At 58.2% G+C, this 26517-nt stretch overlaps 10 protein-coding genes across 10 annotated transcripts; 4 read left to right on the top strand and 6 right to left on the bottom strand.

Annotated features, from left to right (window-relative positions):
• Positions 1–3264: 3264 nt before the first annotated feature.
• A1Q1_08125 (uncharacterized protein) lies at positions 3265–5834 on the bottom strand (the record flags this gene model as incomplete). The annotated part of the gene is made up of 4 exons (XM_014326272.1): positions 3265–3324; positions 3366–3555; positions 3611–3693; positions 3762–5834. The coding sequence occupies 4 exons, from the start codon at positions 5832–5834 to the stop codon at positions 3265–3267; spliced, it is 2406 nt and encodes an 801-aa protein (XP_014181747.1).
• A 1529-nt stretch (positions 5835–7363) lies between these two features.
• Positions 7364–8222, bottom strand: A1Q1_08124 (uncharacterized protein; the record flags this gene model as incomplete). Its single annotated transcript, XM_014326271.1, has 3 exons — positions 7364–7832; positions 7891–7970; positions 8190–8222. The coding sequence occupies 3 exons, from the start codon at positions 8220–8222 to the stop codon at positions 7364–7366; spliced, it is 582 nt and encodes a 193-aa protein (XP_014181746.1).
• A 1306-nt stretch (positions 8223–9528) lies between these two features.
• A1Q1_08123 (uncharacterized protein) lies at positions 9529–10947 on the top strand (the record flags this gene model as incomplete). The annotated part of the gene is made up of 5 exons (XM_014326270.1): positions 9529–9552; positions 9677–9905; positions 10073–10369; positions 10415–10587; positions 10657–10947. The coding sequence occupies 5 exons, from the start codon at positions 9529–9531 to the stop codon at positions 10945–10947; spliced, it is 1014 nt and encodes a 337-aa protein (XP_014181745.1).
• Positions 10948–11169: 222 nt separating this feature from the next.
• Positions 11170–13049, bottom strand: A1Q1_08122 (uncharacterized protein; the record flags this gene model as incomplete). The annotated part of the gene is made up of 5 exons (XM_014326269.1): positions 11170–11520; positions 11576–11758; positions 11862–12403; positions 12445–12900; positions 12986–13049. 5 exons carry the CDS (start codon positions 13047–13049, stop codon positions 11170–11172), a joined length of 1596 nt encoding a protein of 531 aa, XP_014181744.1.
• A 224-nt stretch (positions 13050–13273) lies between these two features.
• A1Q1_08121 (uncharacterized protein) lies at positions 13274–14878 on the bottom strand (the record flags this gene model as incomplete). The annotated part of the gene is made up of 5 exons (XM_014326268.1): positions 13274–13361; positions 13416–13638; positions 13740–14228; positions 14281–14479; positions 14558–14878. 5 exons carry the CDS (start codon positions 14876–14878, stop codon positions 13274–13276), a joined length of 1320 nt encoding a protein of 439 aa, XP_014181743.1.
• Positions 14879–15390: 512 nt separating this feature from the next.
• Positions 15391–16882, top strand: A1Q1_08120 (uncharacterized protein; the record flags this gene model as incomplete). The annotated part of the gene is made up of 7 exons (XM_014326267.1): positions 15391–15623; positions 15671–15686; positions 15781–15867; positions 16121–16344; positions 16393–16542; positions 16586–16678; positions 16801–16882. 7 exons carry the CDS (start codon positions 15391–15393, stop codon positions 16880–16882), a joined length of 885 nt encoding a protein of 294 aa, XP_014181742.1.
• A 790-nt stretch (positions 16883–17672) lies between these two features.
• On the top strand, positions 17673–19415 carry A1Q1_08119 (uncharacterized protein; the record flags this gene model as incomplete). Its single annotated transcript, XM_014326266.1, has 1 exon — positions 17673–19415. One exon carries the CDS (start codon positions 17673–17675, stop codon positions 19413–19415), a length of 1743 nt encoding a protein of 580 aa, XP_014181741.1.
• A 342-nt stretch (positions 19416–19757) lies between these two features.
• A1Q1_08118 (small nucleolar RNP protein) lies at positions 19758–20727 on the bottom strand (the record flags this gene model as incomplete). Its single annotated transcript, XM_014326265.1, has 3 exons — positions 19758–19844; positions 20102–20442; positions 20544–20727. The coding sequence occupies 3 exons, from the start codon at positions 20725–20727 to the stop codon at positions 19758–19760; spliced, it is 612 nt and encodes a 203-aa protein (XP_014181740.1).
• A 325-nt stretch (positions 20728–21052) lies between these two features.
• Positions 21053–22719, top strand: A1Q1_08117 (adenylate kinase; the record flags this gene model as incomplete). The annotated part of the gene is made up of 4 exons (XM_014326264.1): positions 21053–21265; positions 21501–21630; positions 21940–22143; positions 22322–22719. The coding sequence occupies 4 exons, from the start codon at positions 21053–21055 to the stop codon at positions 22717–22719; spliced, it is 945 nt and encodes a 314-aa protein (XP_014181739.1).
• A 581-nt stretch (positions 22720–23300) lies between these two features.
• A1Q1_08116 (uncharacterized protein) lies at positions 23301–25150 on the bottom strand (the record flags this gene model as incomplete). The annotated part of the gene is made up of 4 exons (XM_014326263.1): positions 23301–24141; positions 24398–24570; positions 24619–24897; positions 24938–25150. 4 exons carry the CDS (start codon positions 25148–25150, stop codon positions 23301–23303), a joined length of 1506 nt encoding a protein of 501 aa, XP_014181738.1.
• Between the last annotated feature and the right edge of the window lie 1367 nt (positions 25151–26517).

Below are 26517 nucleotides of genomic sequence, written 5' to 3'. Positions count from 1 at the left end.
GCGTGCTCCGTGCAGCGCGAGGTGCACCCTTGCCTCTTTTCCCGTCTGTGAGAATGTTCCGCGACCCTTTGAGAGAGCCTCTGTCTGTGGACATCCCCACGGACGTTTCCTACGGAGAGATCAGCACTCATGCGGCTGTCGGGACGCTTCACGTGCGCTGTCTCAGCATATAACTCTTCTTTGAGCGCAGGTAAGGGAAAGAACGGGAGGCACTCCCACCACGTCGCAGCAGTGTCACCTCCAAAGCCCGTCCCTTGTCTGAGCGGTAGCTCGAATCACTGCACCCTCAAATCTCTCTCAAACCTGGCATTGGCTCACAGAAGATGCAGAATTCGCTGATGGAAATACCAGTATCCGGGAAACCACTCAGAACGCTTCAAACGTAAGGGTGTCGCGGGGCTCTAGACCGTTAGATCGCTGCCCTCAGAGTGCAAGGTTAAGCTTTGTTAAGCTTCCCAAGCACCTTAGACATCGAAAGGCGCAGTTAGGGCCGGCGATGATCAAGTGGCTGTGTGGATCACCGTCAGGCGAGGGCCCCTCTCGGGCCTCGGGAGGACGATGGCGCTCAGCCAAGGCCGCCACCAGCGCCCTGCAGCGCCACTGCAAAGACTCGACCTGTGACTGGGCGTGTGTTTCAGTAGTTTCATACGCTATCAAAAGTGCATTTCGGGGCCTCAGCTCGAGCAACGACGGCTCAGGCGGATGGGGTGGCTTCGGCCTACCCTGGCGGGTTCACTGTGCTCACCCTGGCTGCCGTGGAAGACATCAAGCCATAATTGACCTGGATTCATCAGTTACTCCAGCGACGCTCCACTCAAAGCATCCAACTAGCTTGCAACGTTTGGGGGTGGGCAACAGCGATAACCGAGATGCGAAGCGCTGATAGGGAGAAAGGAAGGAAGGGCAGAGAGGGACAGAAGGATCCTCGGGCACAATGAATGGTTGCAGTTTCCGTGCCTGCAGGTGTGACTGAAGCGATACGAGCGCCTGCACCATGTGGAGAAGAGGAACAGACAAGATGGCGAACAGGCGCACACGGGCCCCCTGGCCATGCCCAAAGTGGAAGAAGAAGCTCTGGATGATCGTCGTCCTCCTCTGTGGGTATCCACGTCCGTGTCAAGATAGCATAAGTCCTTGTGACTGGGACATCTCGGCATGTCACCCAAGTTCCGAGCGTTCCGGTGGGTATCTGGGGACTCCAGAGGTTGCGAGGCAGATACCACACAAGAAAACCCAGGATAAGGGGCCGGAGCCTTGTTCCAGAGTGTAACGACAAGGTTCACCATCTTGCTGTGTGGGTCTCAATGTCTCAATGTAACGTTATGCCGACTTGCTTGAGCGGGGTTTCCAGGATTAGTCCTCGGTTTACCCCTGTTCTCTTCTCGAAATCGTCCCGGTCTGATCTGTGCACACTTGGTCAGTGCAACGTAACTAAGTTTCGTGGCATCGTTGGAGCGCTCTGCTCTCCACCTGCTGTTGCAAGACGGGAAGGAGGTTCCAGCATCGCACGTCTCGTAAGACCCCTTGGTACGGTTACACTGCATCGCGCATACTTGGTTCACATTCCCCGGTACTGACCATGCCGACATGGGCGACGATCTCGTGAGAACCGCTTCTATAAGCTTAACTGGAACAAGGCGCAGTGACCCGGGGCATCGTAGGTGGCCGTCATCAGTCGTCGTAAGTCTGTCACTGTGTGCAAAGTATCTCTGCGTGTCTACCATCGAGTTGATACGCACATCAAGAGCTTCCGCTGCCTCTGAAGTGGGTGTTGTCTCATTCTGCATTGCCAAGAGGGACAGAAGCATTGACATCAAGCTTGTCATGAGGCGCTTGTGCTGAATTCCCAAACAATCGATTGAAAGTCGTCGTGAGGGACTGGGCAGCTGCCACAATGTCCTACATGTGCTAGTTTGGCAAGCTTAACAGGCATACACCGGACGACAGGGTGCCCTAGAGTGCGACTTGGGCCAAGCGTAGTTTTGCATAATTCTCCTAACACCCGCGGGGTCTACCAAGATGCCCCGGCCTACACCACTTGACTCCGGCGTTCGTCTCACAGCCGCCCCATCTCCGTCTGCCTCCGAGAACTACTGAATGCAATCCGTCTAACACAATGCAGGCCCGACTTTCATCTGTATCACAACCTACTCAGTGATCAGAGATCCGCCACCCTGTGCTGCCACCCCGCGCTGCAAAACTGTTGAAGCCGACGATCATCCCCCATTCACCAGCGTGGACGGTGATTCGACCACGCCGGGTCCACCTTTGACCCACCGCTGAGCAGTTGTGCAAACGCATGTGTGATGGGATTGTCCTCTGCGGCGTGCCGAGCTGCCGGTCGAGGACTCGGGCCGAGCTCCGAGCAGCTTGACGTTCAGGTGTCCCATACGGTGGGCATGCGGGGGATGGCATGCTGTAATTTGTCGCGTCTGAATGGGTCCGACCCGTCCTGGAGTGTCTTGGATGTTGTACGTAAGGACTCGCTCCCGTCCTCAAGAGACCTCCCGGTGCTCAGTGCTGCTTCCCTCTCTGCGCCTTCAGCCTGCAGAGCTTGTTTCGGACATACTTTTCGGTAGTAATCCCTCGACCCACTGAACCCCGTTGGACCCACCTCGTTCAGCTTCTTTGGGTGGGGTGCTCTCACGTCTTAGGTCTGCAACACATTCATCCTCAGTAAGGATCAAGGGACGTCCCAGCATTGAAATGATCACGAAAGTCCAACGGCAATTCATCACGCTATCACGAGAACGAAAGGAACACTCTGCTCCTTAATCTTGTCACGGTCCATCTTGATTCCTAGCCTGTTCACACTATATCACGCTACGGACGTGTGTTAACGTCAACAGTACGTAAGTATCTCGGAAACCCAAAACTGATGAACCACCATCCGGGTTGGAGGACTTGTCCACTGAGGTCACTGCTCGCTTCCTCATCCAGCTAGCCAAGAGACCGATCTTGGGATGCTCTGGCAAGTCGTAATTGCATATACGTTCGTGGTAGATAGAACGGCATTGATATGGAGAGAAAGGAAGGAATATAGAATCCAACTAAGAAGTGTGAATGAAAGCGTAGACACTCGTACACCACCGACGCCATCTAATGCACATGATTATGATCGATCCAAGCAAGGCCAACAACCAACAACATGATAGGATGCCTTCATCTTCTCTAAGGCCCACAAGGTACACGCTCGTCCCCAGAGCTATGCCATCCTCTGCGACGCGTCATGAAAGCCAACGCGTTTTCTTGTTCTATCGCGGTTTAAGCGACGGGTTCTCCATGCACTCGCACCTGTTCGTTAGCGACGACCAACACTGTCGCCTGCGTGGAGCACGCCGCTGCTCCAAGATATCAGTACTCACCCTATAGATACACGTCAGGTTGCCGCCCCAATTCGAGTTGAAGGCAAACACAACATCAGAGACAGGGATGCCCATCTTGATGATCTCGGGAACCACTGGGAAGGTCTGGACGGGCGACGGTCCCATGGGGTCGTAAGTAAAGCGGGAAAGGCGAATGCGGTCTGGCGTCTCCTTGAACGCAGCGCCCTCACTGTTTGTTAGCATCAGCTCTAGACATTATCTGCCAACGAAGGCTCTGCACTTACTCCTCGACCCAACCATCAGCCTCTCGCTGCTCAAACCATCGTTTGACTTTGTCTTGGTTCTCTTCGCCTTCGACGGAAGCCCACTGTTGGTTAGTTCACGGCCCAAACAAGCAAAACTCACCACTTCGACGTCTCGGGGGGCCGAGCTCACATCGAGTGCCAGCTCCTTCGCGGCATGCTCGACAGTGACCGCCTTGACATTGACAGGGCGGGCAAGGCTGATGCCGAGCGTACCAGTGCTGCCTTCGAAGGGCCAGCAAGAACCTACAGCTGTATCCGTTTCGAGAGCAGTCGTCGGAGGTCGGCCGGTAATGGCTCGGTCGCCACGAAGAACCTTGCCGACGACGGAGGGCCGCTTCAGAACCAGGGTCTCAGACGTTCCCGCTGGAATTACACGAGCTCCGGCACTAAGAAGAGCGTAGTCGGCCATTGCCAGCATGTCCTTGGAGTACTTGAGCAGGGCAGCGTCGACAATGGCGTGCAGAGCCTGTGTAACGTCCTCGCCCTTTGACGACTTGAACGTGACAGCGGGCTGTGCGACCGGCTTTCCGGAGTTGACATTGCGGGCATCGCGGCGGATCTCCTGAAGCTCCTTCTGCAGAGCGTGGACCTCACCTTCGATGCCGTTAATGATGGCGGCCTTGTCGTACCCAAGCGAGTGACCAGCCTTGAGCAGCCACTTGTTGAGTTCCTCCTGGTGATGCTCAAGGGCCCACTTCGAATCCGGGGACTGAATGCCAGCAAGGTGCTTGCGGATCTTCTCGTCAACGGCGTCGGACCCAACGAACACCTTCTTCAGAGCAGCCCAGACTGACGGAGGGATGTTTCCATCGACCATTGGAGTTTTGGCAGGCATGATGTGGAGCATGATGTCGCGGAGGTGTCCTTCGGAAAGCTGGCGACGGACTTCCTCCTCCACAGTGGCGATCTTGCCCTTCACTGCCTCGATCTCAGAGTCGACATTCGCGAATTTCTGATCATGCTTGCTGACTCGAGATTGGAGCTCGTTAACCTCAACCTTGAGTTGCTTGACAGAGTCCTGTACATCCACTACTCCTGCCCGGGTCTCCATTCCGTTCGCATCCTCCTGGTGTTGTCGAGCTTCGAGCTCGTGAATGCGCTTCATAAGCACACGCTGCGCCTCCTGAGCAGCTGTGAGATCTTCGGAAGCGGTTGAGGACGCGCGGGCGAGAGCGGTCTCCAGTGACGTGAGACGCGCGATGAGCTCATCGATGTTGGAAGGGGGCGCGACCGGCGATCGGTATGTGGACTTGAACAGGTTGCCCGAAAGCTCTCGGGCGGCGAGCAGTAAGCCAACACAGAGCACAAGTCCTGCAACAGCGAGGGCGCCGTTTCCTCCCCGGCGGGCCTTGCGCATCAGGTTCCTGGGCAAGTTCACGATGAACAGGATGAACGAGGAGCCGAGCTTGACAAGGTAGGCGAGGCTTCCAGCTACCCGCCCAGTCACATTTGTCGCCGCCGTTCGTCCGGCGCTGGGCCCTCGGGAAGCGCGGCCCATCTGGGGGTCCTGATAAGCGACTCCTGGAGAGGTAAAAGGGTGATTAATTGGCGCGGGAGAAACAGAAAGGCGTTGTGAGCGTCGTGACATGACCGATGGCGAGTGAGACATGTTGATGGACTGCTCTTCCTCGGTGATGTCAAGCTCACGACGGGTCCCCCTTCGGACTGTTGGCCGGGTCATGGTCGGTCGAATACCTAAGCCATCACCCAGGTACCCTTCTCCCTTCGTCTTGCGCTTTCCTCGAGTCGCAGACCGCCCGTCCAGAGCTCCAGAACGAACTACGCCTTCGCCGCCCGCGCCCGAGGAGTCGGAAGCAACGCCCTCGTCCTCCGCCGGTCGGTAGGCCATTTCATCTTCGAGGGCCTTGTTTCTCCTAGGTTGCCGGCGAGAGGTCGCGCTCCTCTGTTGGTTGACCAACATGTCCTCCTTTGCGTAGCTGTAGTCGCCCGACGAATTGCCTAAGGACGAAAAGGAGGAGTAGTCACCGGAGGCGTTTAAGAGGTCGAGGTCCTCGGGAGGCGGATGTAAGTGGTAGGTTACAGGCGATAAAGCTCTGTTGTCGTGAAGAATGCGCTCAGGAGGTGACAGTGCCCGGCTCGGTTCGGGCATGGGCGAGAGAGCGCGGTGGGAGACAGCTTTGGGAGTTGCGTTTCCGTTCTGGGCGGCGGTGAAGGCGGCGGCAACGCTGCTGAGGTTAGCCATGGAGTACGAGAGCGATTTGCAGTCTGGGCAGCCAACGAGCCCCGCTTTTCCACTGTCACAGCGTCCAGGACGTGTCCGGTGTATGTGCGTCGGCTAGCTCCTCGACGTCGGTGGCTCGTGTGCAAGCCACAACATTGCCCAATCCGTTCCGAACTCACTTGACACTCGTGTTGCTGAGTCCGAGGATGCTCGCGCTGTCGCATTAATAGTTCGGCAGTGGCGAGTAATGAAGCGAGATAGATAATAAAGAAGGTTTCAAGCGAACATGAACATGTGAAACAACATCGCCGTGTCAGCATCGCTCTCATCTCTTGCCTATTGAGACGTGACTATTATGCGTGAGGCATGCCCACGGTGTCCACCGCCTTTACTCACTCTTGCTGCGAGGCTCGCTTTGAGCGAGGAGTCGCAGAAGACCGCCTCGGCGGCATGTCGTTCCCTTCACGAAAGCACTGGGCGAATGTAAAGTGCCCTGCGAATGGTCCGAGGAAGCGGTCGACGGGAACCTCGATCGGAGGATACGGCGTGGTGGGAGGAGATCGGTTGACCTTCAAGCCTCGGAGCGGTGGAATCGTGCTCGAGTACGCCGAAGCGGATGCGAGGGTGGATGCGGAGGATAGCTTTGGTGGGGGATGGGAGGGATATCGATTGGATCGTTGTTTGTCTCGTCGTATGGTCAGTCGTTCTACAGGAACGGGCGACGGAATCTCGACCGATCTCCGCTCTCCACTGATGCGATGTCTTGTCTGGGATTTTGAGTGACGACTAAGGCGACCCGTAGTTGCCTCTGCGGTATTTGTATCAAGCGCGGCGAGTGATGAACAGACAAAAGGTGCAATGCCAACACATATGATGGACAGAGATGGAGATTGCATGGATAGGACAAGTGCGGATGAACACAGGGTCTTCTGCAGACAATGGTTTACTACCTGCGGTTCCTGGCTCTCTCGATTCCGTCGTTCCCTGGGCCGAGGATAAAAATCATCCACCCAGAGATAGACAATGCGCATGTGCCCATACTTGTTAATCAGGCGCAGTGGCAACTGCGGGCAGGCAGCGCGAGAGGACGTGGGAAACACTGCACCTCGCTATGGAACCCTCCTTGCAAACGCTGCTTCTTTGGGCACCGGGCCTACGAGCCACATTAGATTTGAGTGAAGTCCTCCACTGCCTTGCGTTGTTGGGTCAGGCGAAATGGCCAGCGGCGCGGAAACGCGAGCTCGGTCGCTCTAGTATCACACTATCGGCCTTTTCCTGCTTACAGCTGCTTATTGACAGCTGCTAATATCTCTTCCGCAGATCATGTATTGCGTAGGGCTGCATCAATGCCGGGGGCAACACGCGGGAAACGGCAGAACGAAAGGGGTTAGTGACCTGTGCGAGAGAATGTTCCGGAGGCAAGGTCATGATATACATATCCCAATGCTAACGAACACCAACTGCCCACTGGAACTTGGTAGCGACCTCTGCAAACCAAGTCCAACAAGCAGCCATTGTCTCGGCGACCGACCGAGACCAAAGCGAGGTGTTTAACGGTAAGACTTCTGGCGACGAGCACGGGCACCACGACCACCGAACTTCTTGGGCTCGCAGCGACGGGGGTCGGCGACCAGGAGGGTACGGTCGTAGGCAATGTAGGTCTTCTTCAGCTCAAGAGCGGAAGCGGCGTCCTCGTTCTTGGCGTAGAAAGCGACGAGTCCCTTGGCGATAGCCTGGCGGATGGCGTAGAGCTGCGAGACGTGGCCACCACCCTTGACGCGGAGACGGACGTCGATGTTGGCGAACTTGTCAGAACCGACGACAAGGATGGGCTCGTAGACCTTGTAACGGAGGGTGGAACTGTTCTGGTCAGCTTTCCTTCCGGCAACTGAGATGCGAAGATATCCAGGAAACGTCTGGCGGACCGCACAAGCCAAGCGACGGAGAGCAGGAGGTCGCTCCACATGATGAGCTCGGATGGACAACTTGACGCCAATCTCTCCGTTGCTCTCCGCGCGCCTGGTACCCAATCCAGCATCCGTAATCCTCTTCCCTTCGCGTCCTGTTGGACACTCACGGCTCGACGAGCGAGATGGGGGAGCCGTTAAGGCGGACCTGGCCGCGGCCGGGGGTGACGTGGGCCACTGCGGTAGCAGTCTGTTGGTGAAGAATCGACGGTGCAAGGATCAGAAGCGATGTCGTGAAAAGTTGCGAGTGTGGAGTTGCAGCAAGTTCCAGCAATTCGTGTTCCAAATATCCAGCACAAGTTGATTGCGAGAGAATTGAGCGTTTCGAGAGGCGGCGATCGCGCAGAGATAAGAAGCAGCGTCAGCAACAGATTCCTTCGTCTGATGGTTCATTCCCAAAATGACGCACCTTCTTCTTGCCGAAGGTCTGGACGGCCGACATTTTTCTGTAGTTGAGAGTGCGCACGAGTCGAGAGAAAGAGCAATGAAGCAAAGGAGACCGTAAATATTCGCAAACCGTGAAGATCCAGCGTCCAATTCCAAGTTCAACAATCGGTTCCAGCAAAAGTTGCACAAGATCCGAATTTCGCCGTTCAAGTTTCGAGAGCAGGACAACGATCCAATCGATTCGGTCGGGGAAAGCGGGTAACAGCAGAGCGTAAACGGGCGTAGCGGTGTCGACGTCGAGAGCGCGATGGTCAGCACAGTGGTCGGGCAGCTCAGCAGCTCGCTACTCACGATCTTGCGGTGGAGAGACGACCAAAGCTGCCCGTTCGCCATGTTCAACCCACACCCACCGACCTGCGAACTCTGGGCTGTCGGCGATACGCGAGCAGAAATCGAAAAGGGTGCGTGGCACTTGCCACGTGGCATATCGCCGACACTCGCGGGACTCGCGCTGCACACCTCCGTTTTTTCATGCCTTTTTCCAACTTGATTGTTCGCATCCATGCATGCATGATGCGTCTTCACTGTACAACTTTGTAACTGAGTGTATGTCTGGCTACAATCACCTTTACTCCTTTGGCCACGTGCTCGAGTCGGGACGACGTCCGGTTGAGAAGGCTCTGCACACCACGGTCACTGATCTTTCCTCGTTGCCTTGTTCGTTAACCCTACGGCCAGCCACCTACTGCCTGCTGGCCTACTGGCAGGCTGCAAGCACGAGTTGCCAGGGCTAGGCGAGGAAGCGATGTAGCTACAACCGCCAAACAGGTTGGAGGCCACTTGGTATTGCGTGCATTGCTCCGCACACTCTCCTGGAACTCTGCGCTCATACAGTGATACTTGGATGCTTTTCCCCGCTCTTGTAAAGCCTGAAAAGTAGTCCCGGAAGTCAGCATCGCAAAACATGCTACCATGAGGACGCAACTGTCCAGGTGAGCGCCGAATCTCTACGTCTCGCAAAGTGCAAGAGTTAGGGATCAGAGTTAGGAGGCGGCGAGCTACAAAGTCACAGGGGACTTCTCTCTCTTCAGTCGCGGTGCAGCAACTGTGTTAGATAAAGTTAAGGGCATCTGAACGCATCGCTGCCCTTTTCCGCATGTACATTGACAACCAGCAAAGCATCCATGCATGAAGTGAGTACGTGAACTTGTGCTGAATAGTTGAGCTCCTCCACCGTAGTGACTGACCTCCACCGGAGACGGTCGGATTTGATTCCGTGGCTCCGTGAGGGAGTGGAAAGTTCAGTCTCTTTGACTTCCGGAAGTCGGTTCAAGGACCTATCACCAGCAAGCCGAACCGTCATGCAGGCCGCCAGGTGTCTCCAGGTAAGTAAACGCGTACTGAGGAGGATTGGTGCAGCTGCGGCTATGCTGCTTCTTTTTTCCAGCGCCAAAATCGACTGCATGCGCGCGGTTATTTCGAAGTCCGAGGTGTGCTAATGTTCCGCAGGCTCTCCGCCGCCCGATCCTTACTCCGCTTGTCGGATCGTCACGAGTAGCGGCTCGCGCTTTCGCGACTGAGGTCCCCCCGGCCCCCGAGTCTTCGGAGAAGCAGCCCGCCGCTCATGCCGAGGACATCGCCGCCGCAAACGACCTCACCGCTCACCTTCCTGCGAACGTCTCGTTCGTCGACCTCGGATCGCGGCCGACTCCCAGGCAGATTGTTGCCTCTCGTGGTGGTAAGTATAATAGCCTTGGCGTCTCAGAGCAGGTCGCCGTCAAAGATTGCTCAATGGCATCGAAGAACAACAGGCGCACACTCTGCTGTTGTGATCGGCGGCTATGATCGAGGCGTCTTTGCGGCTTTGTCACGCGAAGTCATTGCCCTACCCATCGCTAACTGTAGTCCGCCTCCACGAGGTCCCTACCGACTTCTACTCGCCTATTGAGCACCCCGTCTCGTCCCTCACCTCTGCGAACCCGACCGAGGGCAGCGGCGAGACCCTCCCCCTCCCCTCCCACGTCTTCAACCTTCCCCTCCGACGCGACATCCTCCACCGCAATGTCGTCTGGTACCTTGCGAACCTCCGTAAGGGTAACCAGAGCACGAAGAACCGTTCGACGGTCGCTTATTCCGGACGGAAACTCAGGCAGCAGAAGGGATCCGGAAAGGCCCGTGTTGGAGACGCAAGCAGTGGTACCCGTATGTCTTAGCTACCCGAAGGGCCGCGAATGAGCTGACATGCAGGTCGTGGAGGAGCGCCGATCTTTGAGCTGAAGCCCCGTGACTGGTCGCAGGACCTTCCCCGCAAGGTCCGCGCTCTTGGCCTGCGCACCGCGCTCAGCGCCAAGCTGAACGACGGCTTCCTCCGTGTTGTTGAGGATGTCGCGGAGGGCAACTGGCCCGGCACGTACGAGGCTGTCAAGGCTCTCGCCGACGATGCCAGTGAGTTTCGTAATCGACAACATTAACTGACATCAGCCACGAAGCGCTTCGGACCCAAGGACGGCCTGAACATCCTCTTCGTCCACTCGCCCATGCGCGAGGCCGAGGGCGTCGCCAACCTCTGGCGCGTCACCCGCAACGTCCCCGGCATCGAGGTTCTCTCGACCGACGACCTCCTCGTCTACGACGTCCTCAAGTACTCTTGGGTCGTCATTGAGCGCGGCGCCATTGAGGACCTCGCCGGCCCCGGATGGTTCGACGCCGTCAACGAGGCTTACGGCCTCGAGGCCCCGGAGGAGGTCCAGTCCATCGAGACCACCCCCACCCAGGCTTAATCTAACACCCCAACGTAGCATACCCCCCTCTCCTCTCTAGCAGCATCTTGGCATCCTCGATTATCGTGTTGCACCATTCTCTCACTTCATACAACATGACAAATGCACTCTATCTATGGCTATGTGCGGTGCGGCTCTGGGTCACAAGAGTCGTGTGGTCGTATTGGGTTTGTTATTATATGGTTGTAGTGTAAGATGTTTGATGCGGGCTCGTGGAACCGTTCATTGCAGAGAACGGGGAGAACGCATCGGCGACGCGAACGGCCCGAACTCTGCCTCCTCCTCGTCCTCCAATCGCCTAGATGCTCGCCGCGCGGGGCTGTGCAGGCGCTCATCCTCGTCGTGGACAAGGAGCAGGCCACCGCGCTCGCCCTCGGTGTTAGTGCCTCCAACACCAGGGCCGTCCTTCTTGTCCTCGTCGTCGCTCTCGTCCTCATCCTCGCCGACTGTCCAGAGCACGCCGCCATTCTCACCGCCATCGGTAGGCTGGCGCGGGTGCAACCGCACGGCGGGGTCTGCGTCGACGGTCGTCGTTGTTTGCGGCCCTTGGGCGGCTTGGTCATCGTCAGTACGCTTCGTGGACAGGAGCACCTGGATGTCAGTTTCAGATGCAAGGCAAAAAACTCACCACTCCGCTGATGAGCACTGCAATGGAGAGGAAGACGCAGACGAGCGTCCACGTCGCGTACGCGCCTGTCTGGTCGTAGAAGATCAGGGCGTTGATAGCACCGAACACGGTGTAGCCGGCGTAGAAGAGCGGGACAACCGTCACCGTGTCGGCGCACACGAGGGCTCTGTTCAGACAGACAATCTGCGAGACAGCCGTGATGATGAGGAACAGGATTGTGATTATGGAGACGAAGTGGAGGAGCTGGTCGTCAGCTTCAAATAGGAGTATGGTAGCTGAAACTCACCGGGTGTCCAGGAAGCCAGGTGATCTTGACGACGGCCTTGGTGAAGATGATACAGAGGCCAGCGAGACTTCCACCGCAAACAGCCCAGCCAATGCCCTCGAACCACTGCACACGACTCTCAGAAGTGCGGCTGAGCATGGCCTCCATGTGTCGCAGGATGATATTCTCGTAGTGCTGGAATGTGCCGCGAGCGTACTTGAAGATCCACTTGCCCTTGCCCCAGTACTCAGCGATGGCGGATCCGTTGGCACCGGGAGACGCGCGCCCGAAACGTGTGGTCGGGAGCTCGGGCGAGGGCAGCGAGTCGAGGCTCGCCCGGTTCTTGGACACTTTCGCTAGGACGTCTGAAATCAGGTACACGCCGAAAGTAGCAGCCGTCAGGAAGAAGAAATACGACAGCCAGCTCGGTCGACGCCAAAGCGCCGACAGCTCGTCTATTGAGAGCGAGTCGCGCAGGCCGTGGTTGATACTCGAGAAGACGAGAATGAGGATCACGCCCAGCACAATTAGCGCTGTTCCCCGGATGTCCGACGTAGTCACGGCTGCGAGGTCAGCTATGTCAGCCTTTCACACAGCAACTCACGCGTTCCCACAAGGAAGTACGCAAACACAAAGTTGAAGATCAGCGAGCTCGCTCCCAATGGCGCAACCCAGTCTGGTCGCAGGTAGCGGAGGGCAAGCGGCGAGCCCAGCACCTGAGACAGAATGTAAATTCCCATGCCGCCCAGCCATAGTGGTCGCAGGTACTCCTTCTTCCGCTGAGCTTTCGGGATCGCTGAGTTCTGCAAATGGTCGAGCTTGGTGAGGTTCAATCCGAATGCGTTAAGCACCGATGCCCCGAGGACGATCAGCAGGCCGATAATCGTGTTCTGCGTGTCAGCGCCGCATGGACCAGCCGGCTCGAGACCACCGAGACGCCTATCAGGCGTGTGTGGGCTGCCGGCATCGGAGCCCACAAACGCATGAAAAACGTCTGTCAACCTCTCCGAAGTACTCACGACGACGTAATTTCCAGTGCTCTGCGTCACATCGCTGCCATCTAACCCCAGGGGTAAGGTCACATTTTGAGCCTCATCGGGCGGTAGCCGCTGCTGTGACTGCGGTCGCCAGCGCCTCGAGCGTACTTGCTACGCTTGTCGCTATCTCTGTCGGAGTGGCCGCCTCGGTGAGGACATCCGTGGCTGACATGTCGGTGTGGTGGATGTTGTGATTGTGGAGATGATGTCAAGTCCATCCCGCTGACTTCTACCAGGTGGTAGCTAAGAGCACCGTGCGCATGCGTCACCAATCAGGCACCTCCACTCTACCGGATACGGTGGCGGCTATGGCAACCCGCAGCTACAGCACTGCTTTCACACCTAAAATCACAGGTTGCATGCATGATGGGGCGATGTACAGGCCCGAGGCGGTGACTAGGCAGCAGGCTCCTGGCCGAAGTGCTCGCAAAAGACGAGGCGGGCGACCTCTTGACGAGCCTCACGCAACTTGACGAAGCCCTTGCTGGCGGAGTGAGCTCGTGTGACCCACGGTTGTTTTAGCGCCACGGGGACTTACTCTGACTCAAAGTGGTCGTGTTCAACGGTGACCTGGCCAAAGAACATGGTGGAAACACCCTGCTGTCTCTCGATGCGCTGGTAGTACTTCGGGACTGGCATTCCTGCCTCAATGCAGAACGCTGGCGTCAGCAATGCTTTGATCCTTCCGCGCTCACAAGACAACTGCTGCTGCCAGTCTACCTGCCCGGTCTCAGTGCTCATCGGCTGAAGTCTCTCAAGATCTATGGTTAGCTTGGAAACGCTCCGTCAGCTACCAGAAGTCTCGACCAGAGTTCGTTTGATACCTTCGGTGGTAGGCTCCACGACCCGGCGGCGCACGTACCTCCGGCATGGCCGTTTCCGGAACTCGCGGCGTCTTCGGTGACCTTCAAGGTGGAGGCCGTAGTAATGCTGAGCTTGGGCTTAACGCTCCTCGCACCTGTGTGTCCATCGTCCATGGGACGCTTGGACGCGTGCTGGGATGGTTGGACCGGGACGGTGAGCAGGGGCCTCCCTCCACGGAGGCGAGCGGCCTGCTCACCGAGGTAAGTCCCGGGATCGACGGTGCTCATTACCTCATAGTTGACCCAGAGAAGACCGTTGTCGGCGATACATTGACGAACTGCGTCGTTTTGAGCCTCTGCCTGGAAGGTCAGTGAGGACACTGCAATTCTGCTCACCTTGAGTCGCCTAGTCTGCCCTTTCCAACGTTTCTCGCCTCCGAGTCGACGCAGCGCATCTTTGTACTCGGCAGAATTATTGTCAAGGGGGAGCTGTTTCCTGGCCAGAGTTTTGACAATGGGATGCTCTGGAGGCAGAGTCACAGTCATCTCTGCCAGGTAGCCCTCTTGACGTCAGTGGGGTCAGCGGTCAGTATGACTCACTTTGACGGTTGATGTACTGCCACTTGACCGTGGGCTGATGCTCTGGGCGACAAGCGTGCAGGAGGCTATTCCACACACGGGTAGGATGCTGAGGTGACAGAGAAGAGAGACCCGAGCTCAAGTCCACCTTTGGAACGTAACCCTTTCCGGGCTTGGGAATGGGGAGGTCGCAACCGTTCGAGAGGTTGTCCTCCTCCTCCTGTGCCGGCGTGGAGGTACCAGACGCTTCAGGCGTCGAAGCGGGCTTCCGTTAGCAGCACAGAGGTCCACAACGTACTGATGGCAAAACGGCCTTGATAATTTCAGTCTCGTCTGGGCTGCCAGGCGTCTCATCGGGCGTGCGGGGTAAAGAGGCGGTCTGCTTTGCCGGGCTGCCGACAGTGGAGAGAGGAAGGAGCACCGTTGCGTCCTCCGGCGACTTCTCGATTCCAGCTGATAGGTCGAGGACCTGGTCCTCAGCGACGGGCGCATCTGCCATCATCTGCTTCAGGATTTCGGCTGCGTGGGCGTTGGCTCGGGGAGGACGGACGTTGAGCTCCTTGGGGATGGGCAACAAAGGGTGGTGACCCGGCGTGTGCACAAAGTCGACATCGTCCATGGTTGTTGATGCTAATGCAGATGGAAGAGGTTGCAGACGAATCAATATTTCATCAATGCTCTCTCCGTCTCCACGACACTCAGTTGTGTGCGTGCGTGTGTCATTGTTTCGCGTGCTGTAGGTCAGAGCGATGGGGCGAAAGGATCAGCATCCGCGACATCGCCTTCGTCACAACACCAGCTGCGCACTTTGTCTCGTCTGTCGAGCGGTCGGCCTCAGAGCTCACCCCACTGCATCATCCACCAGCATAGTGAAATGGATGGATGTGCTCTTCGAGACGCTGATGACCTTGACCCCCGGGACTTCGAGACGCTGATGACCTTGACCCCCGAACCAGTAAGCGGAATCCTCCTGCCGCAAGACATCGTTTGCCACCCAGCGGCGAACTACCCCACGGGGAAGCGGCTATCAGTACAATCAACCGGTTTCAGCCGTCCTAAGTTCTCACTACGGACTCGTCTTTCTGGCTTTCTTCGTCTCTTGCCACCATTCGCTTGCTCATCCGCAACATAATGAGAAGAAGTACCCGCAAGACCTCCATCGTCAAAAGGGAGGCATCCCTCAGCCCCTCCCTCTCCGAGGTACCGGCAACCTCGTCAAGCACGATCAAGCAAGAGTTCACCGAACTCGAGGTAGAAATCAAAGCAGAGCCGTCCCCAACCAAGTCCCGTAAGCGCAAGCGCAGGGATGAAGATGAGTCGAAGGAACCTCCTCCACCAAAGAGAGAAGCTCGCTATCGCAAATCGTGCGTCACAACCCCTATACCTGGAGCTGACATGCAGATGCCCCAAGACAGTGGTGGACAGGAGTAAGCCTGCATTGCGTTTATTGCTGACGTGCAAGTGGAGAGGGTCCTTTCGCAGCGCATGGTAGGAGTTTTACAACGACCGAGCTAACCAAAGTTCATGGTCCACCGCTCTGGCGTGGACTCCTCGTCTGGGAGCATCCGCGAGACGTTCAACATGCTCGGTTCGACTGGCAACATCTACGTGCGTTCAGACGAGAAATGATCTCTGATCTCCCTCAGACTATCGAAATGGGCACGAAACCCTCATGTGACTGTCCGGACAACTTGAAGGGCAATTCCCCATGCAAGCACATCCTCTTCATATTGTGAGTCCCGAGTTGTGAACGATTACTGATCGTCCAGCTTGAAGGTTCTCAAAGTGCCGCAGACTTCCGACTTGTGGTTCCAGAAAGCCTTGCTCGTATGTTCGCCGCTCCATTGCATACTAACCGCAGCCTGACGAGCTTGCTTCCATCTACGCCTCCGCACCTACATCCACTGATGCACTCGCCTCGGAAGCCGTGCAGAAGGCTTTCCGCAAGGCTACCAGTGGTGCTGACGACGATGAGGAGCCGACGGCGCAGTCAGATGTCAGAAAGATGGTGTCTGAAGGCGAGCTGGTGGACGAGGCCGGCCCAGGAGGTCGACGTCTGACAACGATTGGTGATGACTGTCCTATGTGAGTACAAAACGACCTTCCAACGCTAACAGCGTAGCTGCTTCGAAGAAATGACGAGGGAGGACTTCGAGTCTGGAAGGCTGGTGTTCGATATCTCTGTCGGCGGTTGTGGGAAGCGTACGTTGTCACTGTGTTGCCTGCTACTAACAACTACCAGCTCTCCACGACGAGTGTTTTAGGATGTGGTCTTCATCTGCAGTGGGTATGATATTTGGTCTTCCACTAACTGTCAGAAGAGCAGGGGCACATCTTCTACCTGCGTCTGGTGCCGTTCTCCTTGGGCTGCGCCGGCGCCGCAGACCAAGGGCGGAGTCGCACACACCAGGTCCGGATAGTGAGTTTCTCCAGCTGTATCTCTACTGACTGCAGTATGAACATGGCCAGCATTGCGGGTATGAGTGGTATCCGCGACACTTCGTGAGTTCATGAACGGGGGACGCTTAACTGACTGCTCAGCACCTATCACCACCATTTCGTCAAAGGCGGCAAAGGCAAAACTTGGGCCGACGTCTACGCGGAGGGTGATGAGCTTGTGTAACTTTGGAGGTTCGCAGACCTCGTCAGCTGTAGCATAGCCGAGCTTCCATCTAGCTCAGAACAATGTATTTACTCGATCAAGCTGAGTGCTCTCCACGTACGAGCTGCACACACACGTCAGTCGACGGCTGCTTCGCCCACTGGTGCCCGGAGGGGGAGTGATCGCTTTCTCCTGCGCCACGATCGGCAAGCAGTGCTTCTTTTAGCTCTCACATGTAGCCTGGCGCGGGGAAGGCAAGTTGCGCCAACCACATTCGATTGCATACTGCATAGCTCTGCGCAAGGAGGCAAACGGCGTTCGTCTGCTCGCCGCTCCGTCAGAAGCAACTCGGTTCTTGGACATGACGGCATACAGATGAGTGCATAGAGGTTTCACACGATCTCGTCTCACCGCGTACTGTTCGCCACTTGCGTCGGCACGTCATGACCGAGGTTTGGAGGGGCAAGTCCGAGAGTGCTCCTGCGGCGCAGCGGAACTCCATTGAGTGCGGATTCACAAGCATTCCATGGGCGTTGTGGAGGGCGGAGGGCGCGGAGGTTCGTACCGCTGCGCACAACGTCAGAGAAAGGATGCGCCATGGCGATCTGGTGGCAAGCACCGTAATCACCGGCGTGTGAGGCTGACAAGGGAGATACACGTGGTGGTGCGAGTCTGGTGACCCTGGGTGAGGCTGACAACGGACGCCGCTGGCATCGTGTTTTTAACCCTTCCCGTTTGTTGTCGCCACTGGCGACTCACTTCACCAATTCCTTTTTCCTCCCCCCCCTGTAACCCCCGCGACCACTCCGTCATGGCCTCCGCCGACGACCAGGGCCATCACGGCCCCCCTCCGCTCAATCTCGCCGGGGTCCAGGTGCAGGTCGACGACTCGCTCATCGACCCCGCGCTCCACCCCGACTTCTTCAAGGATGGCAAGTTTGATGACGAGCTCGCTGCCGCTGCCGTCGTTGCCGCAGCCCAGCAGCATGAGATGCTAGTCCAGGGTGTCCACAATGTCCAGTCCCAGTCTGTCCCCCAGGTCGGTGACCACCAGCCGCAGCCTGGCGGCGTCGACGGCGTCAACGCAAACCTCAACGTCATGGGCGGCTCAGTCATGGACGTTCATGGCAACGTCCACGGCATGAACGACGGCATCAACGCACAGATGGACGGCCCTGTCGGTCCCCCTCCTGGGGAAATGCTGGATCTGAAGCCGGAACCGCAGCAGGCGCAGGCTGGTCCATCCCAACCGTCTCACTTGCACGTGCGCGCCGCCGAAGCGCAGTTTGCGCCATTCTCACGCCCGATCCGCACCGAGGGCCAGACCCCGCATCCTGAGATGCTCGCGTTCACCAATCGCGCCGAGTTCGACGTCTGGTTCGAGGGCGAGTCGTCGTGGTGCCACTTCGTGCAGCGGCGAACGACGACACCGCAGAAGCGTGCCGAGGAGCGCCTTCGCGCCCGTGTCAAGGCTCACGAGAAGATGCTTGCCTCCCTTCCGCCCAGCGAGGCCGCTACTGCACCGCCGTTGAAGCGCCGTCGGCGCAACCGCACGTCTTCGATCAAGGAGAAGGTTACCTTTACGTGTCACCATGCAGGGCGCTACGAGGCGAAGCACAGCACGACGCTGCCGCGCGAGAAGCTGCGCCTGAATACGAAGAAGAGCGTCAAGTGCGACTGCCCTGCGCGCATCGTCCTGACCGAGATGGAGGATGGAGAGTGCAAGGTCTCCTACTTCTGGAAGCACGAGGGACACGACGCCTATGCCGACGATGAGCTCGAGTCCGGCCGCCTGCCAAAGGTTATCGACGAATGGCTGGTGGCCCAGATTGAGGCGGGCAAGGATACGGATGCGATTCGCCGCTCGCTCATGATGACTGAGGAGGAGAAGAGCGCGTACCTCGCGCAGATCGCGCAGGACCCGCACAACGTGGACCCCGACAAGCCCCCTGCGCTCGCCCTTACCCTCAAGGTCAAGTACCCCGATATCTACAACCGGTTCCGCAAGTTGCGCGGCCCGATCAAGGACTTTAAGCCACCCAAGAACCCGCGCGGCAACCGGAAGCGGGGCGCCAACTCGTCCAAGGAGCCCGAGAGCGGGGAGAGCGCGACGCCCAAGTCTGGCGAGGCGACCTCATCCGCAGACGCCGCACCCACCAACGAGCAGCAGGCGCAGGCGCAGGCCCAGGCTCAGGCTGTGCAGGCCCACGCCCAGCAGCAGCAGTTTGGGCCCCAGCCCGTGCAACAGAGCACGATTGGCGTCGATAAGGCTCCCGGCGCTGCTGTTCAGCAGATGGACCAGGTCGATCAGGTCGACATTCAGGACAACCTCATGCAGTACGACATGGAGGGCTTCTCGCTCTCCGAGGTCGAGGTCGGCGGCCTCGGCTCCTTCCAGGACGGGCTCAGCCACGAGGGCCTTGCGCGCGCTCTCCTCTCCCTCCCCCGTGCTGGCCAGGACGACGGCGGAATGGGTGCTGCTGGCGTCGAGGAGCTCAACACTGCGCTCCGCATGGCCGAACAGGACCGCGAGAAGTGGGAGGTCGGCCTGTAGGGAGACGACCTTCCCTACGAAGTGGATGAGACCCAAGCCAACTGTATGTAGGAAAGAAGAAGAGGCAGGCGTGTGTCAATCTGTACCATAAATCTCGGAGCTGAAGGTGATGAAGGCGACGAAGACGATTCAGAAGTGAAGCGATCAAGAAGAGTCTAATTGCGAGGAGATCGACGTCTTACTCGCGCTGAAGAAAATCAAAGGAGAAGCTGTCCTCCATCATCCCCACCACGCCCATAGACGCACTGTCTACTCCTCCATGTGACAAAACCAAATGTATATTGTGCCATAGTGAATGTCTCGCGGAGCTGCCAGTCGAGTGTGGCTGCAGAGCGGGTCAAATTATGGGTCAGATGGGTCAGATGGGTCAGTTCTGCCCACCAACGCCGGCGTCAACTTCGTGACAGTCCGCCTGGCTTGGTGGTCGCTCTGGTCAGCGCAGTCGGGTATACAATACATAATCTACACCGCGCCTAGTAACCGCCCCGGCCACCGCCGCGCGAGAAGCCGCCTCCGCGACCGCCACCACGGCCACCGAAGCCGCCTCCGCGGCCGCCTCCACGACCGCCAAAGCTGGAGCCACCACGGCCGCCTCCGCGTCCTCCGAATCCACCACGGCCACCACCGCGCGCGCCGCCACGTCCACCACGGGCACCGCCACGGCCAGCGCCGGCAGGCTTCTTGACCTTGGGTCCGGCAACCTTAGGCTTGGGGAGGAAGCGGTCGAGGGGGAGCAGCTTGTCGCCGCCGATGTAGACCTTGTCGTCCTTCTTGAACGAGTCGGCGTTCATGCCCGCCTCCATCTTGACGGTGAAGAAGACCTCGTTGATGGGGCCGAGGATCTCGTCGACCTTGCCGATCTGCGTCTTGTTGCTCAGGTAGATCGGCGCGTTGAAGTAGGGCACCTTCTCCGGCATCGTGAGCGAGCACAGCATCTCGGACTCGACCGGGTGCTTGAACGAGCCAACCTCGAGAACAGTGTCGGGCGGGCCTTGCGTGAAGCCGCCGCGACCGCCGCCGCGGCCTCCTAGTACGTCAGCTTAGATGCTCATGTAGTGATGGGTGCCTCGAGCGCAAGAGCAGGATTGGTGACAGCCCAGCCATCGGCAGACTGAGAGCAAGACTTACCACGGAAGCCACCACGACCGCCGCCGCCGCCTCGCGAGAATCCACCGCGTCCGCTCATGTTGATAGTCGTAGTTGGTAAGAGGGGGCGAATATGGGTGGAAGCAGGTGTGGCCTCCAGTGGTCGTTGAGATCGTCCTCTAGCAGGCGGGGTTGCAGTAATTTCCTCGCAAACGAAAAATCGCATTGAAGTGTCGCGTGGTGAGGACTATGCATAGATCTCCGTGTGTAGTGGGTCACGTGAGGAGTAGGTCACGTGGTAACTTCTGGGGCACGTTTAGGGTCACAGAGGCAAGGTCTGTCCGAATCGGCTAAGATATGGAGCGCCTTCCGAGGTTTCAGCGACGTCACGGTCCGGCTGCGCGGCCCAGCGTCCGCTCCGGCGTACCGTCAGTCCGAAGCGACCAAGCACCATTGGGGGCGTACGTGACTTTGAGTTTGGCTGGCGTAGACCTCCTCCTTCCCTCCTTCCTTTCCTCTGCACACTCCCTCATCCCCCCTTGACACACACCATGCTCTCCGTCCTTCGCCCCCAAGCGCCGACACTCCGGCTCGCGTTCAACGCGCACCGCGCCTTCTCAGCCAGCAGCACGAGGCGCACCCCCGAGGACGAGATTGCGCGCGTCATGGACCTCGCCCGCGAGAAGGCCGTCGGCAAGCCCCGCCCCAAGGCTGGCGGCGACACGCTCCGTATGCTCATGTTTGGCAAGCCTGGTGCTGGCAAGGTGAGTCCAGTCCTCTGTGCGCTCAGGTGCAAGCCAACCTGGCGCCATCCATTTCAGACGCGCATTGAACGCGGCGGCGTGCCTTTGCCCGCGGCCCTTGAGGTTGCCCGACCACTTCTTCTTTGATGGTCAGGACGCAGCTTCAACGCCGTTGCGTCCTGCCCAGCAGTAGGCTGTGGTGAGGGAGTGTTGAACATGGCTGCTACGTCTCGAAGCTCATTAGCTAACCACGCAGGGCACGTTATCCTCCCGTCTCGTCGAGAACTACGACATCGACTTCATCTCTACCGGCGATGTGCTTCGACACGAGATTGCTGCCGGGTCAGAAGTGGGCAAGGAGGCCGAGAAGGTCGTTGCTTCCGGAGGTGAGTCGCGAGCAGGACGTGGTGGGGCTTCCGTGCTGCCCTCACTGCCAAGGGGGTGATACCCCCATCCCACCCTCACTTCAAGTGGGGCAGACCTTCCATCTTAGGTCACCAGAGGGAAGACCTTCCAGCGCACTTGTGTGTAGCGCAACAATGGCGTGTCGATTTGATCGACGTTGATCGTCAGATCGGCGCGCCTTCTGTGCTGCTTCCCGCCTTCCTTTCCCCTTCACGCGTTCCGGCCTCACACTTCCCCTCGCTATTCTTTGACGCAACGCTGTGGCGGTTTGAGTTGTAAGCTGACCTCAGGCCTCGTCTCCGACGAGCTCATGCTCGAGATCGTGAAGAAGGAGCTGGAGCGACACCGGGGCAAGTCGTGGATTCTGGACGGATTCCCGCGCACGCTCGAGCAAGGCAAGCTGCTCTCTGCCGAGCTTGGCAAGGCTGGAAGGCCGCTCAACATGGTCGTGCACCTCAATGTCCCGGACAGCGTGATCATGAGCCGGATTGCTGGTGAGTGCGAGGGGCCGAATTGAGCTCCCTTCCTTTCACCCTCCCCGCCTATCTTGTGCAGCTCCTGTATCAACCTAGCACTGTCTGACTACCGCTCCTTGGTTCGTGAAGCAGACCGGAGAGGACGAGAAGGGAGTTCTGTGCAAGCTTTGTCATTCTCTCACATAGCTAACCCCAGCCCGCTGGGTTCACCTCCCAAGTGGCCGCGTGTACAACGACGACTTCAACCCGCCCAAGGTGCCAGGCAAGGACGACGAGACGGGCGAGCCGCTCAGCAAGCGGCCAGACGACACGCCCGAGGTGTTCTCGAAGCGCCTGGCGTCGTTCTACAAATCGACGGCCCCGCTCCTCGAGTACTTCGCGAACGAGTACCCCGAGGCCCTGCACAGTCTGAGTGGGAGCACGAGCGACGAGCTCTGGCCGCAGCTGCGCGAGCTAGTGGATGAGTTTGGCCTCAAGGAGAGGTATCCGCCCCAGGGGAGCCTGGAGCGGGAGCACGTCCGCGAGGAGGCGGACGACCTCAAGGACTCGGCGGAGGTACCGGTTGGTGGCGACAAGGTCGCTCACCTCAAGTAGAAGCTCTTCCTGTGAGGCTAAAATGTGGATAAAACGGCGTAGATTGTAGGAAGTGACAGAAGGATGACGAGGGATTGCAGAGATGTAAGAAGATGTACACATTGGACTCGGGAGAATCCCTCCACGCAGTGAGAAGCTCACGGATTGCACCATGGTCAGCTCACATCTGCTTCGCTTGGACATTTCTGGGAGAACCACTTGCATTAACTGCCCCTCTACAGAGACGAGAACCGGCAAGAATAAAACCCATGGAGACATTGAGAACTACTTTATCGTGTCGTGACTATATACAATCTCACTACTCATCAATCATCAAGAAACCACCCTCGACTCCGGCTGCTCTTTCAAAGCCCTCCCTTTCTCCAACTTACGATACGACCTAGATTTGGCTAAAAATTTGCGTGTGGTTTGTTTTAACTATTTATATGGATTAAGAACGGTGTGATGGAGTGTGTGGAAACAGGGAAAACAAAGGGAAAAAACAACCGGCGCCGACTCTTCTCTCTCTCTTCTCGCGATTCTCCTCTACGTCCACGTCTTCTGTTGCCTCGAGCCTCCGGCCCTCGGCTCGAAAACGGGGCTTAAAGAATGTACTTGTAGTGGACAGAGCGGTCGCCGAGGGTGGCGGCGTCGTCCATGGCGCCGTTGGCGAGATCGAAGCCTCCGCGCTGCTTGCGGCGCTTGTTCATGGCGCCAAGGTAGGCCATGTTGAGACACGCCATGACCATCATGGAGCACGAGAGGCCGAGCAGGATGCTGGTCGCCTTGCGGTAGTCGGGCGCCTCGGTCGTCGGGAACAGCCAGGTGGAGAGAATACCACCACAGTTGGTGACGATGAAACCCCAGACAATGCCCGTGACACGGCGGTAGAAGGGCGCCAGGTTGTTCGGCATCCACGTCGAGAGCAGCGGCGCACTGACGTACGCTCCCATGACCTGGAAGAAGAGCGAGCAGTAGCGCACGTGCTTGTCCTTGAAGGAGAGGTAGAGCGCGTAACCGATCAGCTGGAGGACAGCCGAGAAAATGACGAAACCGCCACGGTGGCGCGTCTTGTCAGACCAGAAACAGACGAAGAGCGAGAGCACGGCAGAGACGGCGTAAGGAGGCACAGAGTAGAGCTGAATCGCGGTACCCTTGTAGCCGAGACCCTGGACGATGGTGGGCGAGAAGTAGGCCATCGAGAAGAGAGCAGTACCCGAAGCGAAGAGCTGGGCGCCGACGAGCCAGACCTGGGGAGCGGTGAGGGCACCAAGGACCGAGGAGGCCTTGAGCTGTTCATGGTTCTCAGCAGGGGGGCGGTCACGGTCGAGCGCGGCGAGCAGAGCCTGCGTCTGGTCGGTGCGGAGGTAGAAGACGCTGCTCGGGTCGCGGGGAAGGAGGAAGAACGAGACGGCGCCGTAGACGACGGTGAACGCGCCCTCGCTGTGGAGGTCAGCATGTGTACAATAAGGCTTGTCATGGATTTCGGCGCAGGCAACGGTGCCCACAATGGGCATGCAGGGCCGGAGGCTGTCGGGTATGGCCCAAAAGTTGGGACTAGGCAGAGCCCGAAACGCCCAGCCCCAGTTGTGCCTCGCAAAATTGTGACACACTGCCACAACGCCACACCACCCGAGCCTCCACGCGCCCTTGCCCCTGCCGCCCTTCGTCTACGTCCCAACAATCGAGCCGAACTCACATGATGAAGATCCAAGCCCAGCCACGCTTGCCGCCCAGGCCCTCCATCTGGACGATGGCGGCAGCGAGCAGACCGGAGAAAGCACCGGCGAGCGAGGTGGCACAGAACAGGAACGCAGTCCTCTTAGCGAGGTCCTGGCGGCGGTAGAACGTGGACAGGTAGGTCATGCAACACTGATTGTTAGCTATACGATCAGACGAACAGCTGAGCGATTAACGTACAGGAAGGATAGCTCCCTCAGCGGCACCGAGGAAGAAACGAGCAGCGAGAAGACCGGCGTAGTTGTGGACGAAACCCTGGAAGGTGGTGACGAGACCCCAACAGATCATGAGGACGGGGAGCAAGATGTTAGGGCCGACCTTGCGGATAAGCAGGGTAAGGGGAAGCTCGGCGACGATGTAAGGAACATAGGTGACAGTGAGCGCGATCGAGTACTGGTGGTTTGTGAGTTTGAGGTCCTCCATGAGACCAGCCGGCTTCGCGTTACCGATGTTACTTCGCTGTTATATGTCAGTTGCGTCGCCAATAATCCTAACTCACGTCAAGGAAGGACAGGAAGTAGACCATGGTGACGGCAGGAAGGAAGATCATGTCGAGCTTGAGGATGGCCCACTTGAGAGCGCGCGGGTCGGGCTCGGGAAGGGCATCGGGAGCGGTGTAGTCGAACTGGTTGTCCTGGGAGGACTTCTCGAGACTCCGGCGGTCCTCAAAGCTGTGGGAGGACCCCGGGCCATGCCTGACGATGGTCGCCATGGTGTCGGCTGGCGGAGGGGAGAAAAGTCAACAAGGGGTGGGGGAAGGGGAGGCGGAGGGAAGAAACAATCTGCGAGCGGCACAAGTGTCCTGCGTTCTTTGACGGTGCTGTTGTTGTGATGTCGAAGAAGGGAGTCGAGGACAGATCAAGTGCAAGTGGTGAAGAAGAAAAGGTGAGCTGGTGTGGGTGGGTGGTAGGCCGAGCGAAAAAGGAAAGAGCGTGAGGTGATGTGTGGTGGGTTAAGTAGTATGCAAGTCAGGCGGCGATGGAAGGCCTGGAAGCTTAGGAAAGTGGGAGGGCAAGGAAGCTGGAGGAGCGGAAATCACGGTTTCGGAGCGACTGGCCCCTTTAACGTTTAGAGTGCGGCAGCTGGGCAATCACAGGTAGAAGCCGAGGGCTGAGCGCTGGGTTGGGGGTGAGGTACGGATGTCGTGAATGCGATGGGCCGTCTTGCCGTCTTGCCGACGACCGGGCTGTCTGGGTGTTCGGGCTTGCGGGGTTGTAGAGGTTACGGCTGGGCGTACGGGTACGGTTGTGGCGTGGGTGACGGGGCGCAGGTCTGATGCGCCTGTTGCCGAAGAGGTGGGACGGAGAGGTACGAGAGGTCTTGTGATTCACGATTCAGAGCCGGGAGAAACAACTGGTGCTGAAAAGCGAGCGCAAGCGGAGAGCAGAGGTACCAAAGGACCTTAGGATAAGGATCTGTCCTGTAGGCGCCTAGGATTCCGACTCGCTACTTTCGGTGCCTGTTGCGTTTGGCTGAGCACGAGCTGCGCTTGAGTATGCGAGTACGACGATGAGGAATCGAGAGCAAGAGAGCAGGAGCACGTTCAGAGTGGAAGAAAGATGTTTCGCGCTTGGTCCTCCTACCGCGCCTGCCGAGGTCGAGCTCTCGAAGTGGAGGTGCTCACGAGATCCTGAGTGTTCAGGGCCATGATCGTGTCCGGTCCTGACCCAGCCCTGGAATCCTGACACCCCGCGACGCCTGGAGAGGCGACGAGAGGCCCGGGGCATGGGGCAGTGGCGTCGAGGCGCTGAGGGGCCCAGGCAGAAGTCAGCCAGGGCCGGGTGTCCATGTCGCAGTCTGTCTGCAAAAGCGCGCAGACGGCGTGAGAAGAGCGTCGTTGCACCGAGCCATCTGACAGCATGTTCGCTTGGCTGTCCTGGCCATTCAGGATCCCTGGTCTCGAAACTGCACCAGGCTGTGGCTCAAAGTGGAGGGGGGATGTCTTGGCGAATCGCACACGCAGGTGGGCTGTAGGCTATGGGCGGACCGTTGTGGGGCCGTGCTTGCCGGCGCTGAACCCCCCGTGGGGAGCTGACAGGCAGCAGCTGGCAGCTGGCATCCAGGTGGCCGGTCCTCCGA

The sequence above is a fragment of the Trichosporon asahii genome (assembly GCF_000293215.1).
Source record: "Trichosporon asahii var. asahii CBS 2479 unplaced genomic scaffold scaffold00018, whole genome shotgun sequence".
Taxonomy (NCBI): Eukaryota; Fungi; Basidiomycota; class Tremellomycetes; order Trichosporonales; family Trichosporonaceae; genus Trichosporon; species Trichosporon asahii.
The sequence above is the reverse complement of the archived record's forward strand: the minus strand, read 5'-3'. Positions and strand labels throughout refer to the sequence as shown.